This window comes from Sprattus sprattus, assembly GCF_963457725.1.
Source record: "Sprattus sprattus genome assembly, chromosome: 16".
Taxonomy (NCBI): Eukaryota; Metazoa; Chordata; class Actinopteri; order Clupeiformes; family Clupeidae; genus Sprattus; species Sprattus sprattus.
Window position 1 is genome coordinate 21,550,976 of NC_137914.1, and position 20,625 is coordinate 21,571,600.

Sequence of the window (20,625 nt, forward strand, 5' to 3'; positions counted from 1 at the left end):
GTAAGGTAAATTCAAATCACATTACCTTGATTCTATATTTTTATTTATTACCACAATCAAATTTGTTTTAAACCACAAGCTTTGAACTTGTTTACCATAAAAGCACTAATGCCAACATAGTTAGTTCTACAAACGTGAGTAATACCTTCAAATTACTCCTACATATCAAAGAAACCATTTCAACAACATGTACAGTTTATATATATTTCCCTAATCCTAAATATAAATGTTTAGATTAACAAGTCAAGAAAGACGGAAACAAAATCTGACATATTGAACTGAAACAACAAAAAGACAAAAGAAACCTCAATACACTCAAAAAAGTAAGTTGTTCAATGTACCTAATATAGTTATGTCAACATTTTCCACATAACTGAGTAGTGTTCAAACTAGTTTACCATTACAGTGGAAATAACTAACTTATGTGAAACCAACAAACCTTTAGAGAGTAATTTCAATATTATCTGGTCAAGTCAATCTTAATTGTTCAGCCAGTGTTCATCTAACTAAACAGACTTTAATTACACTGACCAAACTAACTGATGTAATTCTAACTCAAAGGCAGTTACCTACACCACCTGCACAACTCTCTGAACTGCCAACTTAACTGACTTGGATAAGCAGAACTGAAATAGTTTTCATTTTTATAAAGCTAGTGAATTTATGTTGGACTTACTAAACCTAATTATGACAACAATTTTCACCTTATGTAGTTAAGCAAATTCAAATCAAAATACCTTGATTCTATATTATTATTTATTACCACAATAACAAATATTTAAAACCACAAGCTTTGAACTTGTTACCATAAAATTAATACACAAAGGAAAAAACTAGTCTTAGAAATTGTATGTATGCTACTGTGACCAAAATGTCTCTCTTCATCCCTGCTACAAGTCTCAATGTTCAGCTCTCCATTTCACACTGTAAACCTCCTATTCTGCCACTGACATACATTCAAACTTCTCATTTGTGTTTTTCGCGTTCATGTTATTCTCTCTACCTGTTGTTACCATTTTAAACTATGTTTAACATTTAGTACATCTGATCTAGTCTTCGCTAACAGTTCAACTTGTAGATACAAAATTCAGTTTTCTAACAGATGATTGGGGCTGGAATCGGTCCTCAGAGTTCCCTGTGTGCTGCTCAGGAGTACAACACTTGTCTTAAATCTTCCTTTCATAAGGTATGTTCTTTAGCACTTGGGCCTTTGTTGCAAGTGTGTTGCCATCTAGTTCCATCACAAGTTTTAGAAAAAAATCTCAAATGTGTACTTCAGGTTTGTTGGATAGCTCAAGACCAGTGAGTACGCGAGGCCAAACAAATGGCGAGTACATTTGCAATGTTATCAAGATCATGGAGCACTTCCACACTTACAATGATAATTCCAAAACTGCCAAGCCATCTGCAGGCTCTGCCCCCTCCATTTTAATATTTTTTGGTGTGTTTAATTTGGTACTGTTGTAGTCCCTCTGCTAATAGGGGACAGCAAAACCAGATCGTCTACAACGAGAAGAAATGTAATTTCGGAGTCATTTAGTGAGAGACCAGGTGCAAGTTTACAGCCTACACATCTCTGAAAGGATGATTTTGTTTTCTTTGTTCCAACTTTAATTGAGCATTCCTCGTTAGAGTATACATTGAATTTATCAGATTGTATGTTTTCCCTCCGACACCACTTTCAAGTAATTTTTTTTGTACTTAATTGTCAATTAGTGTGTTAAATAGGGGGGCTATGATGTGTAGTTTAAAATGTAGTGTTGTGTGATGTTCTTTGATAAAGTCTATGATTCGTGAATTTAGGCTGCTACATAAGACTCTTCCTACACATGAATTTATACAGATCCCCCTGTAATTGTGTGGATCTGTCTTGTTTCCACTTTTAAATATGGGGGTTATCAGTCCTTCATTCCATACTTCAGGAAAGAAGCCGTTTCTAAGCACTACATTGAAACGTTTTAGAATGGCTGATTTTAATTTATAGTCTGCATGTTTAAGCATCTCATTTAGGATGCCGTCAGGGGCACAGTCTTTTCTAAATGTCTCGCTTTTCAGTTTTTGTCCTAATTCTTTTCTGTAATTTCGTAATCTAATGGGTTTTAGTAGTCCTTGAATCACTAGATTATTATTTTGTTTAAGGTCTTCCAGTGGTCCAGGAAGCTGTTGGAATGTATTGAATCTTCAATAAGTTTGACTTTCTTAGTTCTCAGTGTCTGTTTAGGTTGTTTGAGTGTGTCTCCATACTGAATACGTAGGTCCTGATTGGCTGGAGGCCTGTGTTTTTTCAGACATTTTTCTTGCATTTTTTCATGTATTTCTTTATTTTGTAAAGGTAAGTTTGACTGTTGTTCCACGAGATGTGGTTGGTTAGAGTGGAGTCTTTTTAGGTATATTCTGATCTGGTTATGGTCTGAAAAAGGGGGTATTGTTACTTTACTTTGAATGCTCTGAGAGAGATTGGGTCCAAATTAGGGCTGGGCAAGTTAACGCGTTAATCGTGCGTTAATCCATCTGTCATTTAACGCCGACAATTATTTTAACGCGCGTTAACACAGTTTTTATTATTTATTTTATTATTCTAAAAGTCTGTTGCTTTCAGTTTCATTTAAGTAAACAAAGGATGTGTGCAAAACAAAGAATAGGACTCTGTTAAAGCATCTGTATATGTGTGAACCAGTGGCTAGAATAATAAGGAGGTTAGCTCCAAGCTTTTAGCTTAAAGGAAAGTTGCTGTGATCAATTGTTTTTGTCTGGAGGACCTTTCGCCTGAGGTCACTGAAGAATTGCTTTGTCACTACCAACTGCCAAGTTCAGCACTATCATGTTTCCAGTTTTGCCCTATAAAATTCCATCTGTGAGACGGTGCAACTGGAGCACCACCCCAGTGCTGTGTCCGCTACAGTGTTTCCTGCTCACTCAAACTAAATATTCTGGGACTCGATGAGAAAACAGACCTTGGGGTGCGACACCAACCTGCTATTTATTCCTTTCCCAAGCTATTTGTGAGAACTCATCAGTACAAAATTGACATGTTCTTGACAAAGAACAATGTTTTGTCAGGCCATTATAGGCAAGCCACACAGTATTGATATGGCATAGCACTGCTCTCGGGCTGACTTTGGACATTGACCTTTTGCTCTTCTGACATTTGTCAGGACCACTGGACAGATGGGTCAGCTGTAACCGCCAGCTTAGGTCATGACAGACAATCTCTTAGGCCAATTATGATAACCACACGACCTTGCAGCAGGCATGCCTCTGCTATCTATGTCTCATACACAAAATGCAAGGAAAGCTGATCTGGCCGAAGCCTAGACTCTGAGCTCAACCAAAACATTTTGAATCAGAGGCTTGGCTAGAGTTTGTGATACCTCTTTTCTCTCACTGAAGGACCTGTATACGATACCAGCTCCTTCTAGCCATGCTATGGCTATTATAACCTTGCTGGTTGCCCTCTGTAATGAGGAACAGCCTGCTCTCTCGGCTGAAGAGGAAACCAGTGTACATCGCCACATCAGCAGTTGTGCTCTTGTGCCTATCAGTCTCTACGCAGGCCCATTTATAATAATCCAGATGTGAAGTGTGTCACCCTGAAATGTGTGCTGCATTTACATTTAGTCATTTAGCAGACGCTTTTGTCCAAAAGAGGTGTTTGCTCTGCTGAACACCTGCACACACATACACACACACACACACACACACACACACGCACGCACGCACGCACGCACGCACGCACGCACGCACGCACGCACGCACGCACGCACGCACGCACGCACGCACGCACGCACGCACGCACGCACGCACGCACGCACGCACGCACGCACGCACGCACGCACACACACACGCAAACACACACACACACACACACACACACACACACACACACACACACACACACACACACCACACACACACACACACACACACACTTTCACACACGCACACACACACACACTAACACACACACACACAAAGAGAGAGAAAAAGCTTCTTATCTCTCTCTCTCTTTCTATCTCGCTCTCTCCTAGGAGAAACTGTGATGTGCTGTCAATTTTGAAGGGAGCATGATAACATGTTAATGTCCAAGAATCTATTCATCAATTTCCTACTTTTAATGAATTTAGCCACCCGACTGTTCCTCAAACATCTGTTTAGCACATTTTTTTGAACCTCTGAACAATGTGAACCCCACCAGGCATTCTCCCAGGCTTTGTCTTGCCATTTGTCTGTTTTTGTTTGTGGTGATCATTTCAAAGAGCATCGATTTGTATCTGAAAGGGCACAGCTCTGCCCCAACCGGTCCTATTTTCATTTCTCTCATGTCGGGCCTTACCATGCACAAGCCTTTTTCCTGGACCGCACTGGCGTTTATTTTACATAGGCCTACTGCCACACCGGACTCTTCCCTGCTACCAAAAACAAAAAGGAATGAACAAAGACACGACGTTTCAAAAACACACTGACCCAGATACCATTTTGGAACACGTTCTCACACAGGTTATGTAGATCACGGTTGTGTAATAGAGCAAGGATGTGAATGCATTGTTCCTGCTTTGTAACCAATATCTTCAGATTTGAATGCCATATATGCATTTCTGTCACTCCTACAACACTTTTCTAACTAAATTAAACTAGACTTAAACCGAACAGCTTTGATGAAAATGAGTGAGTACATTGGATACACGGCATAGTTGAACAGATAAGTGTCCGTTAGAAAACTAATTTAACAAGCTGACAAGCCTATAAAGAAACCATATGTGATAATGGATGTTGAACATGATATATGCTGGTGTTTACATATTTGAATAGTCATAAGTATTTCCCAAGGATTTACTTCAGTGTTTGAAAACTCGAAAAGCTCAGACGCTTAAGCCTAGCTTGAAGTTATCCAAACTTTTTATGTAACAGTTATAATGTCAGAGTTTGTGCGTGGCTATGTTTACCCAACTGATAAACAAACATGATGATGATAAACAAACGTGTGGTGTGGATGTGTCACATCACCAGCAAATTATTATTAGTAGTACTAGTAGTAGAATCGTATTCGTTAGCAGTGTTGAATCAGTATATCAGTGTTTATATTTAAAAAAGATAAATTGATAAAGTGCAAGAGCACATGGCTCTTACTATGTCTGTGAAGCGCATAGCGCTTGGCAATGTGACATTCAACAACCAATCGCAGTGCCTGTGCAAACGCGCCCTTCTGCACATCACAGCAAGTAGCTCAGGCAGCCAATCACAGTCCTCCCAGATTAATATATTTAAGCTACCGGTTTATCTGCACAGGGGAATATCCGAGGAGTAAATGTGTGGCAAGACCTTGTCCCGTAGCCTTGATGGCAAAGACTATAAGATAAAGTTGTTTTTAAATGGCAATGAAATGCTAATTTGTTGATTTCAAATGCGTCTGATCTCGGGAGTTTAAACACATGGCAAAGTGTTGTAATCGCTTTGGTGGGTTCGTTGTTTGAAGCCGCTATTGTCTTTGTTGTGATATTGGTGACCGAGACAAAAAAAAAGAAAAAAACATCTCCAGGAGTTTTCGAACTGGTTTACCACAACAGCATCATGAATTCCGACAAGGTAAGGGTTAACTCATCTAAATAGAGTATGACGGAACTATTAAGTTTCTGTTATGGACAACGTCTCCGGCATACCATGTGCGATGTGATGGTAGGTGCCCTACGTCAGACATTGAAACCTCACATAGTGGGCTATTATGGTTATTTTAGAATATTATAGATTTTCGTTAAAATAACACTGTATTAAGCGATATAGCCATTTTCTAATGAGAACAAATTGTATGTGGATGTGCGATAATGATAATCATCGATCAAATAAATAGATAAGGGGTCTCAAGGCTTTCGGGTGAATAGTTAAGTTTGTCAACTGGAAGCTTGTTGGGTGACACCGACGGTTTCGCCATACCTCTGGACCTTTATCAGTATCCTAGAGTTTCTGGACGCACTAAATCTTTTGTTTTTCTTAGTTGTATGTTTTAGAAACACAGGCCTTGATACCTACGTTTTGCATTAAAGTGTTTGTGAGTATGTCGATGTTAAGTGACTTCTTCTCTGCCTTGACATTAGCTACATGTGGTCCTCGAAACCCTGCCATAACTGGAGAGGTGAAGTCATATAGAAATTCTGACAACCCAAATTTCGGTTTTAGGTTCAGTTCATTTCCTTTATTTTTTTGCGTGCTGCAGTTTTCTTTCAAGTAGTAATATGATGATATGACAACACTTAACAGTTATAGATTAGTTGCTACACAATCCAAAACCTTTAATTATCTTTAAAGGGTGACTTGAACATGCTTTTGTTGTAGACATTTCAACCAAAACCGATAACTCCTTACACAATCTACCAAAGTCCTCAGATAGATTGACAGCTGTCAGTCGATCGGCCCAGATGATGACAAAGCATAATGCTTCCTTCAGAATACATTCACAGAGAGACCGGCTAGTATATCTTAAATGGAAGATTTATATACATTTATGTTCATTTATTCGAGATGTTTATGTACATTTATTTGAGATGTTATCCATTAATTGTACACCACAAAGAGGTATAACACCATTACTTTTCACCATTTGCTTCCCTACACAGGGAGGGATAACAGATTATATTTAGTCTTTCCAAACTTGAACGATCATACTTTCAATGCAGGCTTATGAACTCCAGTCTCCCTTCCTTACATTATTTCAAGTAAAAACTAATTATCCAGTCGCCTTTAATAACTAAAGATTCGTGGAAGTCTTAACATGACCTTTTTATGGTGACCCATTTTCACCAGGATGGTGATGGTCGACTGATTGAAAAACAAAAGTAGTGAAAGGTGTATAGAAATTGTAAAGTGTCCACGTGGAGTGTGAACACATCTGTCCCTGTGTAAAGGGTAATACTGTCCTGTGTGCTTGGACTTATCCCCATGGAAACAGCTCAGCTGCAGCAGAGTTTCACCAATAAAGCGGCCTTTATGCATGCTTGTTTACATTTCAAGTTAGGGTTAAGCCATAACCTTAAGCTGAGCTCAACATGTGATTTCTTTTTTTCTGCTGTAGCTAAACTGGTATGAATCTGTTTTCTTACAATATTCAACAGTCCATGAACATAACACATACAAACAAATTGCGAGAAAATATATATATTTATAAGTCTAAATATAGACTAAAGTAGACAAAAAATACTCCCTTCCATTGAATAAGACACTTGTCAGTGTATAATGATGTTTATTACAGGTGTATAGCATGTAAACGTGATCTAACAAAGATAAAAAGCTGTGGGTCACTGATACTGATTGTGGAAAATGAATGACGAGGAACGAAACCCTTGGTTAGATTTATTTAGCCTCAGACTTGTGTCAGTGAATGTTTTGAAATGCATGCACCCGAACTCACTTGAAGGATCTTGCTGGGAAATGTTTTTCTCTTGAAATACCTTTGATCACCGGGAAATAGTTGTTGTCATGGCTATGACTCATGGAACATCATTCATCTCAACCAGGGTTCACATGACACATCAGCACATAGACCTGTGTGTGTGTTTGTTTTTTTGTTTACAATATGTGTTTGTGTGTGGCGTGTGTGCGAGTGTAGGGGGGGGGGGGGGTGGGGGGTGGGGGGTTGTAGCTGGTTGAAACAAGATTAGAACACTATTAAAAGGCCACTGATGTAACAATCAGCTTTAGAGAGATAAGGAGTGGCCTGAGAGGGGTCACATTTTTCTTCAGTGATTGCAGCGTTCATTCCATGTAGTATTGATAAAGTGCAGGTGTTAGTGATTTTGTTGACGTTATTAATAGTATTGATGTTATTTATAGATTTGTTTAGGGAAGTTATTCTCAAACATGTAGACCAATAGTGTCTTAGTAGGCCGTGACTTACATTTCACTGTTGAAGAAAATTCAGTCATTTCAACCCTCACCTGTGTCTAACATTACCAACTACCAGCGCTTCTCAAGTTCCAGCTCTCCCACGGCTTCCCACTCCCACAGTGCACCTTAAAACATAACCATTGAGAAACTCCCCAACCTGTTACGTAAAGGCTTAATGTTGGCGGGCGAGTGGATTGGAGCAGGAATAACTACTGCTAACTTAGCCTGAAACTCAGTGTACGTGTCCATGTACCGATGCTCTCCTTAACTAGATTACACCCAGGGCACTCTAGGCTTCCTACACTCTTTCTTAATGGGACTGCGTCAGCTGGCTTTGCGTTCGTCATGAGAGGGAGGGAGAGAGAGAGAGAGGGAGGGAGAGAGAGGGAGGGAGAGAGGGAGGGAGGGAGGGAGGGAGAGAGAGAGAGAGCGAGAGGGGGAGGGCCCATGCCGTGCGGTTCAGTCACAGCACGGATTGCTGCACGCGCGATGTCCCCCCTCTCAATGAGCTATGTGTACGTGTTCAGATTCAGATGTCCCCCCTCTCTCGATAAGCTATGTGTAGGTGTTCAGATGTCCCCCCTCTCGATGAGCTATGTGTAGGTGTTCAGATGTCCCCCCTCTCGATGAGCTATGTGTAGGTGTTCAGATTCAGATGTCCCCCCTCTCGATGAGCTATGTGTAGGTGTTCAGATTCAGATGTCCCCCCTCTCTCGATGAGCTATGTGTAGGTGTTCAGATTCAGATGTCCCCCCTCTCGATGAGCTATGTGTAGGTGTTCAGATTCAGATGTCCCCCCTCTCGATGAGCTATGTGTAGGTGTTCAGATTCAGATGTCCCCCCTCTCGATGAGCTATGTGTAGGTGTTCAGATTCAGATGTCCCCCCTCTCGATGAGCTATGTGTAGGTGTTCAGATTCAGATGTCCCCCCTCTCGATGAGCTATGTGTAGGTGTTCAGATTCAGATGTCCCCCCTCTCAATGAGCTATGTGTAGGTGTTCAGATTCAGATGTACCCCCTCTCGATAGTGTGGGTGTTCAGATGTCCCCCTCTCGATGAGCTATGTGTACGTGTTCAAATTCAGATGTCCCCTCTCTCGATGAGCTATGTGTAGGTGTTCAGATGTCCCCCCTCTCGATGAGCTATGTGTAGGTGTTCAGATTCAGATGTCCCCTCTCTCGATGAGCTATGTGTAGGTGTTCAAATTCAGATGTCCCCTCTCTTGATGAGCTATGTGTTCCTGTTCAGATTCAGATGTCCCCCCTCTCGATGAGCTATGTGTACGTGTTCAGATGTCCCCTCTCTCGATGGGCTATGTGTACGTGTTCAGATGTCCCCTCTCTCAATGGGCTATGTGTACGTGTTTAGATGTCCCCCCTCTCGATGAGCTATGTGTACGTGTTCAGATGTCCCCTCTCTCGATGAGCTATGTGTACGTGTTCAGATTCAGATACCCCCCCTCTCGATGAGCTATGTGTACGTGTTTAGATGTCCCCCCTCTCGATGAGCTATGTGTACGTGTTCAGATGTCCCCTCTCTTGATGAGCTATGTACGTGTTCAGATTTAGATGCGCCATTGTCCCTTAACAAGATTACTGCTGTTGCTAAATTGACTGCTGATTTACTCAGGGCCTTAATACAGTTCTATTAATCTTTAGCATCTGCTGGATTAAGCCTGTCCATATGTTGTTGTTGTTGTTTCTGTACTTTGCTGTTGGGGAAAAAAATAGGCCAATTATTTATTTTCAATGCAAAGAATGATACTAAAGAAATGTACCATTACATCTGTATCCTGAATATCATTTGAGGTAGTCCTACCAAAATGTTTTCTTTGAAATTAGTCTCATTCTTATACCCTAATGTATACATTAGTTGTTAGTATGCCCGAGATCATTAAATTAACTTTAGATAGATGGAAATCATCAATATTAGCCCTGTCAGAGGACTGTTACAGGTGTTGGAGTGCACATATTGTGTGTCGCATGTAAAATGGATCATGTCATGATGCCGTGGTGTTGTCATTATAATCAATGACATGATGATAAGTAGTAGTAGTAGCAGTAGTCTATGCCCAGAATATACTATGTAATCTAAAACAAGATAAGAGAGGGGAAAAAAATGGCATATGGCATCTTACCATATGCTTTTCCCCTAGACTTTGCGACACGTTTCTATGCAGTGGAACTGCGTTTATATAGGTGTGTGTTTCCCTTTTTGTTTTGCATTACAGCAGGTGACGTTCCATCTGATGCTGGCCGTAGGGACGGCTGTCATTGGCTCCCTGCAGTTTGGCTACAACACTGGAGTCATCAATGCCCCTCAGAAGGTGAGTGCTCACACAAACACACACACACCCTCTCTCTCTCTCTCTCTCTCTCTCTTTCTCTCTGTCTCTCTCTCTCTCTCTCTTTCTCTCTGTCTCTCTCACTCAAACACTGAAGTTCTCCAACACACACAGCCCGCACACACACACACACAGCAGTGAGATGCAGGTACAGGAAGGGGATCTATATTTATCCAGACGCTGGTCTCCATTCAAACAGCATCAGCAGCACCCTGACCACCAGCACAGACTCTGCCCCACGCGTATGAACCACTCTGCTACTAATTATAGAGAGACACGTTTTTCACACAGACCTACTAGAAGAAGGTCTTGATCTGCCTGGCCACTAGAATGCCTCATTTTCCGACCCATAAAAGGGCAGGTAGGATGAGATGTGAGCCAAGCACTCAGCTGATGTTAAGGGCCCTGTCTGCGTGTTAGCCATCATGCTTTCCCGGGCTTTGCATCCCTGTTAGAGGCTTTTAGTCTGATTGAAAGGCAGAATCCACCATTGTCAATATGATCACGACATGAGTCGTCTTAATAGACAAGGATACCATTTTGTACAAGTAAAAGAGGTTATGGCAGGGCAGGGATGGCGGGGGCCAGTAGTTGTTGTGTTGCAAGCGTCTCTCCTGGACGTGACTCAGCCCTCGGAGCCGTCTGACTCAGCTGGTTGGAGGTGAAAGGCACCTCCCTCCGTTGAAGGCAAAATGCGATGTGGGGGAACGGCGGCTTCGGAGGCGGCGGTGCTGTAAGGGGATAAGGAGATGAGACGATGCTGTAAGATGAGGAACCTGCGAGGGCAACTCAACTCTGAGCTCCTCTGCAAATAGGGACGACGTGCAGATTAGGGCTAATGTTGGCTCAAGGTGCTCTAAGTTGGTGCTCTCTGGCAGACAAACAGACAAACTTTTTGAAAGAGGAAGAGGCACCAAGGTCAGGGCAGAGTGACACAGCAGGTTGTAACTTTTCCAAAGTCATGAGTGAGCAGTTTCTCTGTTCTTGTCTTTGTGAAATCTTACCTAGGGAACATAGCTTTTATATGTATAGTAACTAGCTTAACACCTTCATTTTCAGCTGTGTACAGTGTATGATGAGATTAATAAGACGAGGTTAAAACAGTCCGCATTGCAAGCTAGTGCATCTTGTTGGAAATGGTGGTAGGAGTCACTTTCATATGGCAGCATTTGTCAACACCACAGTTTACTGGTGTGGTGCGCCCTCTGCTGGATGTTTTTTGATATGGCAATGTCAGTGATTCAGTAGCTCCTGAAGTCATTTGATGAATGCTATCAATGAAAATCATTAAAGCATTTCAGGTCAACATGTTTAAAATAGTGAGAAGTTTGGAAGCATTTTGTTTCAATAGTCACCCTTTCTGTAAATTAAAAAGATTACTTTAACTTCAGTTATGATTAACAGGTGAACTCTGACCTATTTCCCCTCTCTTTGCGTCTCCTTGTAGATCATTGAGGGTTTCTACAATGAGACATACTTTGACAGGTACTCCGAATCCATCCCTCAAGCCTCCCTCACCACCCTCTGGTCCATATCGGTGGCCATCTTCTCCGTCGGGGGCATCATCGGCTCCTTCTCCGTGGGTCTGTTTGTCAACCGCCTGGGCAGGTACATAATGGCTCCACGTGGCATCTTACGAAAGACTGCCCAAATAAGATTACTACCTGCTACAGTGACCTGTGGATCTGTAGTAATCCTGCAAGGCTTATAGGTGAAATATCCCATGCATGATTTATGTTTCCTGGTACTGCCACACCTATTTCACTCTAATGTCTATTTTTTATCTTTCCTGTGGTAACAATGTGGTAAATCTAATATCTAGCATATCAACCAAATAATTTCCTCCAACTTTCCTCTAAGTAAGTAATGTCCATAAGTGAATGGTGTATTGGATAATGTGTAATCATTATTATGTTTACACACTGGTCATAATAAAATGCCTTATCAACACTTAATGTATCAGCCTTTTCCAAATTTCCAAACTAAAAGGCCGTGGGTGGCGTGGGTTCAGCTTTAAGATTTACGCACAAACACAGGTTTTCCAAAAAAGGTTGTTCAGGTTTATTCCAACGAAAAAGTTCACTGTTTTTCTTCAGTTCCAAGGTTTCCAACAAAGATATCCAAAGCTTGCATGTGTTAAATGGTAAAATCTTTATATCGCACCAAACCATGCCACGCCGCCCGACATTGATTCTAACCCCAATTTGGAGTGGCGGGCGTAACCTAAATACCTGCACCTGCGCTTAGGTAGGCGTATCCAAAATCGCAAGTCTGAGTGCGCTTAACAAAAAACAGAAATGGCCATGACATTCCGGCCCCTAATTCTTGAACAACAAGCAATTACAAATCTATATACAATATGCAAGTGAATGGCCATTACAAGTACAGTGATAAATGTAAGTTTACATATAACTCAATGCTATTTACATATGTACCTACAGTATTTACAATTCAGGTTTCAAACATTTTTTTTTGTTTTTGTTTTTTCTCTTTTTTTGTGGTTGTTTTTTGTGCAGTGGTATTAAAGTTCATACTCAAGTGCAAATGGTTTTCAGTCCGTAAACAAAAAATATCTTCTTCTTCATGAAAGGAAAAAAGGCTACGAGTGTATGCAATGGTCTGTGTGCATGTGTTCTGTGTGCTTATGGACTGTGTGCAGGTTCAGCAGAAAGGTTGTGACGCCTATTGCGACACAGACTAAATCAGTGAGTGAGCATCAGTAAATGTGTAGAGTCAGAGGTTCAAAAACATGACTCTGCTGGAGGCGAACATTCATTGTTGCCCCTAACATTACCCCCACCAGGCCTATTTTATTTATTATATTGTGTAATTTGCTTGTGTGGTTATTATCATGTGATTTTGTTCTGACAGTCTGCCAAGTACTCATAATATACACATGAGGAGAGAGTAACTCCTCTTTTTCTCTCCATAGGAGGAACTCCATGCTCATTGCCAACTTCCTGGCCTTCATCTCCGCAGGCTTCTTTGGCTTCTCCAAACTGGCCGCCTCGTGGGAGATGGTGATCATCGGCCGCTTCATCGTGGGCCTCTACTCTGGCCTCTCCACAGGATTCGTGCCCATGTACGTGGGTGAGATCGCGCCCACCGACCTCCGGGGGGCGCTAGGCACGCTGCACCAGCTCGGTGTCGTCCTTGGCATCCTCCTGGCACAGGTGTGGAAATCACGGATAAAAGATTAGTGTGGATTTGTTTTGTCATTTGGTATTTATTTTGTTTATTTATGTACTTTTTCATTCTGAGAGACCTCTTGGGAAATTGCAGAAACACAAACACAAATAATGATGCATGAACAAGCAGTGCACAAATGCACACACACACACACACACACACACACACACACACACACACACACACACACACACACACACACACACACACACACACACACACACACACACACACGAGCATTCACTGCACACACACACACACACACACACACACACACGCACATACACACTAGAGCGTGGCTCTGGCCGTTTTTTTCTGTCCGAGCTCGGCCCGGTCCGACAGAATAGTAACGCCCGACTCACGCCCGACTCACATTGTTGCGTTGATGCAACGGACGGTGGAGGAGGAGTTTGGCGCATGGGGTTCTGTTGATAACGGAGACGTTATAGTGAGATTGACAGGTCAACAAACCAATCACGTCATTAGTAAGCTTTTACCCTGTGAGTAGTAGCATGCTAACCCTAACCCATCATTAGACAGTGTGCTCAGACACCTCGCAAATCCTATGATACGTATTTCTCAGTTACAATAAAGGGGTTTTTACATTGTACAGTGTCTATTTCTCGGTAACTTTTAAAAAATCTAACCAAAAAAAAGTCAAACAACCAACTTGAAGGTACAAATACGACCATCTACGGAGTTTGGCAGCCATGTTTTTTTTTTTGAGTTTGCCGCTCTGTAGACGTGAGCATATACGGGATATGATTGGCTAGTGCCTGTGCTGTCAGTTATGCATGAACGGCAATATGATTGGCTGACGCATGCATTGCCTGTCGAAAAGTTGAACCTTCTTCAACTCTTGTCGCGAGCAAAGCATGAAACGCAACGCACGCGAACCAAACGGAGCCACAGTTCAGTTCGGCAAAGGATGACGTCACCCCATGCAAAGTGAATGGGGATGCGTTAACCCTGACGCATCAACGCAACAATGTGAGTCGGGCGTCACATTGCTGCGTTGATGCGTCAGGGTTAACGCATCCCCATTCACTTTGCATGGGGTGACATCATCCTTTGCCGAACTGAATTGTGGCTCCGTTTGGTTCGCGTGCGTTGCGTTTCATGCTTTGCTCGCGACAAGAGTTGAAGAAGGTTAAACTTTTCAACAGGCAATGCATGCGTCAGCCAATCATATTGCCTTTCATGCATAACTGACAGCACAGGCACTAGCCAATCATATCCCGTATATGCTCACGTCTACAGAGCGGCAAACTCAAAAAAAAAACATGGCTGCCAAACTCCGTAGATGGTCGTATTTGTACCAACAAGTTGGTTGTTTGACTTTTTTTTGGTTAGATTTTTTAAAAGTTACCGAGAAATAGACACTGTACAATGTAAAAACCCCTTTACTGTAACTGAGAAATACGTATCATAGGATTTGCGAGGTGTCTGAGCACACTGTCTAATGATGGGTTAGGGTTAGCATGCTACTACTCACAGGGTAAAAGCTTACTAATGACGTGATTGGTTTGTTGACCTGTCAATCTCACTATAACGTCTCCGTTATCAACAGAACCCCATGCGCCAAACTCCTCCTCCACCGTCCGTTGCATCAACGCAACAATGTGAGTCGGGCGTAACCGAGCCCGGACCGAGACCGACAGCCATTTAAGATTTTTTTTTTCGAATCCGAACCGAGCCCGACGGAATTAATTTCTCAACTGTTCATAGTAGCCTACTAATGCCACATTGACGTACGTCTTTTATGAATATCCTGGCTTTATTAAACTGGGACATCAACAGTTAAATGCTCTCTCTCACACAAACAAGCGCTGTTAAACGAAAAACCGCACACAATAAGGCCAATAAGCATATTTAAATTAAATGATTCACATTGCAAGAACGTTTAGTAAAATGGTGCGGCTCCTTTAAGATGAGCACGTACAAGAACACAGGTGACGCATAGTTTGGATGTAGCGACAAACATTTATGTGCTGTAACAGTGTTAACCAGTATGTGAGTAACGTGAGCTTTATTAAAGCATTTTAATAGCGTGTGTAATGTGGTTCTATTTCATCCCGTTTGTTAACCTTTCCTGCTGTCTGTATTTACTAACCAGCAGCAGAAAAGGAAAGAGAATAATAAACCCTGAAGTTAAAAACATGTAGCTAATTCGCTACAGCTATTAGCTACTTCGGCCATGGAGCATTTTGCTCCCCTGCAATCTCCAACTATCAGAGACAGACAGCAGGAAAGGTTAACACACGGAATGAAATAGCTACACATTACACACGCTATGCTTTAATAAAACTCACGTTTTATGCTACACTAACGGAGGCACAACAGACAAGTCTTACCATTGAAGATCTGTTAGCACGCCGACGTTCGGCTACATCCAACCATCGAAGTTTAATCCATGTTGTTGTGGAGAACGAGAGTTGCATCAATCATATTTCATTTAAACTTCACACTTCTTACATTGGACATATCAGCCTAATTAGAATCTGCATCGTCTACTAAGCAGAAATATCTCCATACAGTAGATTTCCCTTCGTTTAGTATCATTTTAAACTCTCCAGATGACAGTTTCTCTTTAACTTTCTCCGTGATGCCATTTTGCCACCTGTAATCATGTTAGCACGGACACAAACAAATTCCCGCCACGGGAAGAAGGCTGTTATCCTAAAATGTAGGACCTAAATGTGATTTTTTTTTTCCTCAAAAACGAACTTTTGCATCATGTGAAGCAGACAGTTGGCTTCACTATTTATTAAGATATTTAAAATTTGGAATGTTCAATGCATTATCACGCTGATGTGTCGAACCCGACCCGAGCCCGCTTTCTAATATTTGTCCGAACCCGGCCCAACCCGACGGGTTCCGACGGGCTCGGGTCGGGTTGCCATCCTCTAATACACCCACACACACACACACACATAAACATTCACTGCACAAATGCACACACACACACACACAATAGACACACACACACGTCCTCCTCCCACATGAACCTGTACAGTATAAGAGTGCTGAGATAACACACCATAGTATCTTTCACCTCATAACTCCATTGCTGTGTTGTGTGCAGATCTTTGGTTTGGAGTCCATCATGGGGAACACCACGCTGTGGCCCTTCCTGCTGAGTTTCACCTTCATCCCCGCGCTGGTGCAGTGTCTGCTGCTGCCCTTCTGCCCCGAGAGCCCCCGCTTCCTGCTCATCATCCAGAACGAGGAGGGCAAGGCCCAGGACGGTGAGACCTGCTTACGTATGCCATGTGGATTAGGATAGCCAGCAATATACTGTACATGTACACAGTTTGGAATGAGAAATAGGGAGCTAATAAAGTGCCTTCCCAGTGCTCAGTACTGCTGGAATACAATGGCAATAAATTGCAGTTTTAAATTGCAGTTTTAAATTGCAGTTTAAAACAAAATTAAATATGATTTGAAAGTGATATTTCATTTCATTGCAAGATATTGCATTTCATTTCAATATCAGCTTAATAAACATTTTGAACAATTACTTCGGCATTAGGCAATACGTTTGTAATATAGTAGATTCAGTGTGTCATATTATGACCTTTGAGAATTTGGCCTGTTGAATAGTTATGAAGACTTATTGTACAGTATATGTAACCCCCCGCAGTTCTGCGTAGGTTGAGTTGCTATGGAGACTTATTGTACGTATATAGGTAACCCCATGCAGTGTTGCGTTAGTTGAGTTACTATGGAGATTTATTGTACGGTATATATGTAACCCCCTAAAGTGCTGCGTAAGTTGCGTGGGTCGGAAGACGTGAATACAGACATGCAGGAGATGAGGGAGGAGAGCAGACAGATGATGCGGGAGAAGAAGGTGACCATCCCTGAGCTCTTCCGCTCGCCACTCTACCGTCAGCCAATCCTCATCGCTATCATGCTCCAGCTCTCCCAGCAGCTATCAGGAATCAATGCTGTGAGTGGCACGCACACACACACACACACACACACAACCATATGCGCGCACACACACACACACACACACACACATACGCATAGGCACATACACACACACACACTCACACGCACAGGCACGCACACACATACGCACAGGCATACACACACATACACACACACACACACACACACAACCATACACATACGCACATTCACACACTTACAAACAATACGTAGGGCTTGCAAGCATCAGTGACTTGAATGGTCAATCAGTAACAACGGAATACACTCAAAGAACACATTCAAATCAAGGATACACATCCAGACTATAGTCAGTTTTGAACATTCACACACAAGCACACTCTTACACACAAACACAAGCACATACTTATGCACAAACAAACATAAATATACTCTGTCAACACAAAGCCACTTATAACTCTTGATCTGATTTCCAGGTGTTCTACTACTCGACAGACATCTTTGAGAAGGCAGGAGTCTCGCAGCCTGTCTATGCCACCATTGGTGCTGGGGTGGTGAATACCGCCTTCACTGTGGTCTCAGTACGTGTCTCTCAGCCCCTGAATGCATTTTTTTTTTGTGTAAAAAGTGCTGCAAAACTTTATGAATGCTGATTTCCTTTTGTGTGACAGACTATACCTAGTCACTTTTGGTTGTAGTGCCTGACCTGTCTTCTTTTCCTGCCATTTTCTCTGTCTTTCTGTCCCCTCTGCCGTCTTCCTGTCCTTTGAATTCCTCTTCTTCCTTGTCATTTCTTCTGTTCACCACCCTTCTTTTTGTCTCTTCTATCTCCTCTTTTCTCCTCCCTTGGCTTTTTTTTCTACGCTCTACTCCTATACTTTCTTGTCCTCTCTCTCTCTCTCTTTGTCCTTTGCTTTACGCTCATCACCTTTTTTTTGTCCCCTCCCCTCCTGTTTTCTCCTCCTCTCTCCACACCTCTACCCTCTTGTGCTTCTCCTCTCCCCTCTCCTGCAGCTGTTTGTGGTGGAGCGTGCCGGCCGCCGGTCGCTGCACATGATTGGCCTGATGGGGATGGCAGGATCTGCCGTGCTTATGACCATCGCCATGGCGCTGCTGGTGGGTGTGCTCGGCTTGTACACGTCCTCATCTCCGCCCCATAGCAGCCATTACTGCTCATGAAGGGCCACTCGTGATGATTAGTCAAGCACAGTGTTAGTGTGTCCCCATGGTTCTCACGGGACACTGTTGTGCAGGGCTGTGCTGTTGTGTTCCTCTCTGATCTCATTTAGCTTGGCACAGCTAGATCAGATAATGTTGAATAAAACAGTGTTTTTTGAATTGCCTAACAGGTTGTGAGAGTAGGGAGAGGCTCAAAACAGAGAGTGCAGTCCCTGAACAATATAAGGGAGATCTTACCATACCAACGGTTCACATTAAAAGCTTGATATTCTTTAGATGAAATGCTTTCTCACACTGTAAACACCTGGTAATGCTTCCTGTTTTATTAAACATCCATGTTTAATTTAGATTAAATTTAGATCTTGAAGAAATATTCTGAAACATGTGTCTACTTAGTTTGCTTATATAATTGATTTGACTGATTCTAGAACATTCCTTTCTCTCCTCTGCTCTCCACAGGACCAGCTAAAATGGATGTCATATGTCAGCATCGTAGCCATCTTTTCCTTTGTGGCATTCTTTGAGATTGGGCCCGGCCCCATCCCCTGGTTCATCGTGGCAGAGCTTTTCAGCCAAGGCCCTCGCCCGTCAGCCTTCGCCGTGGCAGGCTTCTTCAACTGGTCCGCCAACTTCGTGGTGGGCATGTGCTTCCAGTATGTAGCGGTAAGTGCACTTTGGGTACTTTCATTTCCTGTCACCTACAAAACTCACGCTGTAACAGCGCCAAGGTCAACGATCCGAATCTGAATGAGCACAGTACAAGTACAGATGATTTTGTGGCTTTAATGGACTCTAATGGAAAGCACTGTCACTTGGGAAGGGAGCGTTTACTGAAAATTGCAACAAAAAAAAACCTTCCAAATTCCATCTGTACATCATTCACTCTGCTGATAGGGAAATGCACTAACAATGGCTAGGTCATGCATTACATTTCCACTGAGCTCAAAGACTGCCTAAATGGATTCGTGTATAGGAAGTATGTGGTTAAAAGCATCATCTGCGTCACTAAATGCAGATGATCTGCATAGATGTACACTGGCCTGTTGTGCTCAATTCTGCTGTGCAATAAATCTGTTTTGATGAAATACGTCGGGATAATGTATAGTCCGGCGGTCACTATCGAAAAATAAATATAGACGGGATGACTTGTTTCGTCCTGAAGGGATTTATTTTTCCGATAATGACCGCCTGACTTGAGTATAATCCCGCTTATTATCTGGTTACTTACCAAAACGATGGAAGATATTCCTCCAAAAAAACTCTTTTTAATGTTTTTTTTGCCGTTTCGTGATTTCCGCTAAGAAAAAATTGCGAAAAGAACTTTAGAGTTTCAGGTGTTGCGTAGCCCATGGGACCCATGGGACGTTACGTTAAATGACCGGACTACTTGCGGAATGATATGAAAGATGTGAATAAGAAGCACAAAACCCGTTGCCAATGTCAGTGTTTGTATGTATGTTTTGATTTCTTCTCATATTTGGTTCGTTTCTTACATCGCTCACCCGGCTCTGTGTGTCTCCGTAGAATCTGTGTGGGCCGTACGTCTTCATCATCTTCACTGTGCTGCTGCTCGGCTTCTTCACCTTCACCTACTTCAAGGTGCCCGAGACCAAGGGCCGCACGTTTGACGAGATCTCCGCCGGCTTCCGCCAGTCGTCCGGACGCGACAAATACGCCTCGGACGACTTCAACACCCTGGGCGCCGACTCCCAGTTCTGAGAGCGCAGCCCGGGGAAAGGTGGTGGTGTGGAGGGTGTTAATGCTGCTGTCCCTAACAACCCAACCCACCAACCCTTCACCCACCAACCCCCCATTCCACAGAGGTGATCACATAACGATGAGGAATAGAGACTACTGATTAAAAATGTAGAGGACTGTAGCCTTACTGGCTAGACTGAAGCAATGTACGTGTCTGATGTGGAGATGAGGAAGAGGGGATGCAGACGTAGCCGATGCATCAGGAAGGAAGCGGGGAGAGGGCTAGACAACACGTCTGACTGTCTCCTTTCACCATGGGTCGTCTTGTCTTTGTTTTGTTTGTTTTTTTGGTTCAAAATGGGAAGGCGAGTGTTTTATGTGGTCCGTGTATTTCTGTCTGCCTGAACTCTTTCAGCACAGGAGGG

General features: G+C 42.6%; 1 protein-coding gene across 1 annotated transcript in view; it reads left to right on the forward strand.

Annotated features, from left to right (window-relative positions):
• LOC308377010 (solute carrier family 2, facilitated glucose transporter member 1-like) overlaps positions 1-20,221 on the forward strand; it is a gene marked incomplete at both ends in the record, with an annotated part of 30,032 nt that extends 9,811 nt beyond the window's left edge. Inside the window, 9 exons of the mRNA XM_080853542.1 lie at positions 10,106-10,201; positions 11,667-11,827; positions 13,152-13,392; positions 16,494-16,656; positions 17,173-17,360; positions 17,800-17,904; positions 18,338-18,439; positions 18,962-19,165; positions 20,027-20,221. Coding sequence (XP_080709668.1) covers positions 10,106-10,201; positions 11,667-11,827; positions 13,152-13,392; positions 16,494-16,656; positions 17,173-17,360; positions 17,800-17,904; positions 18,338-18,439; positions 18,962-19,165; positions 20,027-20,221 — 1,455 coding nt within the window. The remainder of the gene's footprint in view (positions 1-10,105; positions 10,202-11,666; positions 11,828-13,151; positions 13,393-16,493; positions 16,657-17,172; positions 17,361-17,799; positions 17,905-18,337; positions 18,440-18,961; positions 19,166-20,026) is intronic.
• Positions 20,222-20,625: the final 404 nt, after the last annotated feature.